This window comes from Chenopodium quinoa, unplaced genomic scaffold, assembly GCF_001683475.1.
Source record: "Chenopodium quinoa cultivar QQ74 unplaced genomic scaffold, ASM168347v1, whole genome shotgun sequence".
In the NCBI taxonomy this organism is placed as follows: Eukaryota; Viridiplantae; Streptophyta; class Magnoliopsida; order Caryophyllales; family Amaranthaceae; genus Chenopodium; species Chenopodium quinoa.
Genome location: NW_018744032.1, coordinates 700,507 through 702,054, shown reverse-complemented (window position 1 = coordinate 702,054; position 1,548 = coordinate 700,507). Strand labels below are relative to the sequence as shown.

The window sequence follows — 1,548 nt, the reverse complement described above, 5'->3', positions numbered from 1 at the left end:
AACCACGTGAACCGGGCTAACCCACTTGCTATCGGATATAGCATAGATTATGCCCGCTTCACGAAATTTTAAGATTTCCTTCTTGACAACTACTTTGAGGTTGGGGTTCAACCTCCTTTGAGGCTCAATCAAGGTGGATTGATCATCCTCAAGATGAATACGATGTAAGCACAAAGAGGGGCTAATACCCTTGATATCATCAATGCTATAACCTATCACATCTCTATATTTTCTCAACACAACAAGCAATTTTTCCAAATCAAGACCATCAATGGTATCATTGACAATAATAGGGTATTCCCCTTCATTTCCAAGATAAGCATATTTCAAAGAGGGGGGAAGGGGTTTGAGTTCTACCTTGGGAGGAGGCTTGGAACTCTTCTACATTTTCTCCTCTAGTTCAAGCTCTTCTTTATCCTCTTGTTGTTCATGGTCTTCTTCTATTTGAGTTTCCTCCATGGCCATGACAAACTCTTTTACTTCTTGAGAGTGATACTCTTCCTTGCATGTAAGAGCTTCAACCATTGGATCTTGAGGCTTCATCATAACCCTTCCCAATCGATCCAACTCCTCATTCACAACATCAACCCTATAGCATTTTTCAACAATGGGGGTCTTGAGCAACTTAGAGTACTCAAAGACAATCTTTTCATCGGCAACCTCACATGTACTGTTGTTGTTCTTGCAATTGATCACCGCCCCCAAAGTCTTAAGAACTTCACGACCCAAAATCAAAGGAGTATCAACATCTTCTTCCATATCCATCACTACAAAATTACAAGACACATGAATATGCCCAACTTTAATTGGAACATCTTCAAGCTCACCACTAATTGGATAGTCTTCCTTGTAGGGATCATTTCAATATTAAGCTTCTGAGCAATGGATAGAGTAATCAAACTAACACTTGCTCTAAGATCGGCTAAGGCGCCCCCTAGCTTCCATAACCCCAATCTTTATAGGCAAAGTGAAACTTCCCGAATCCTTTTACTTATTGGGCATCTTATTTTGAACAAGTGCACTCACTTGATGGGGAAGAGTGATGAGCTCATCATTGAGCTTCCTCTTGTTAGTGAGAATATCCTTGAGGAACCTGGAGTATGAAGGCATTTGTGTGACAACTTCGATGAAAGGTAGGTTGATGTGCAAATTCTTCATCACACTAAGGAACTTTGCAAACTTGTCATTCAAATTCCTCTCCGCCAGTCGTCCGGGAAATGGAACGGACCCATCAAGATTCCTAGCTTCACTAGGATTCAAAGTTGTATTCTCATGTTTAAGATTTTTCTTTTCCATACTTCTCTCTTTCTCAACAACATTCTCTTCTTCAACTTCCTTGTCTTCACCCACACTCTCTTCTCCTTCCTTCTTTTCCTTACTATTTCCCTCCTTAGGACCCTCATAGGATGTACCCGATCTCAATGTGATTGCCTTACAAGAGTCGGGTTTCATAATGCTGGAAGGGTTAGTTTGTGATTGTCTGGGTAGAGCAGAAGGTGAGTTGAAAGGGACTCTCTCGGCCAATTGAGCTAGTTGTGAATCAACCAT

General features: G+C 41.1%; 1 protein-coding gene across 1 annotated transcript; it reads right to left on the bottom strand.

Annotated features, from left to right (window-relative positions):
• Positions 1–381: 381 nt before the first annotated feature.
• LOC110690357 lies at positions 382–1,548 on the bottom strand. Its single transcript, XM_021867175.1, has 2 exons — positions 1,027–1,548; positions 382–846 (listed from the first exon to the last, which is right to left on the bottom strand). The coding sequence occupies exons 1-2, from the start codon at positions 1,546–1,548 to the stop codon at positions 382–384; spliced, it is 987 nt and encodes a 328-aa protein (XP_021722867.1).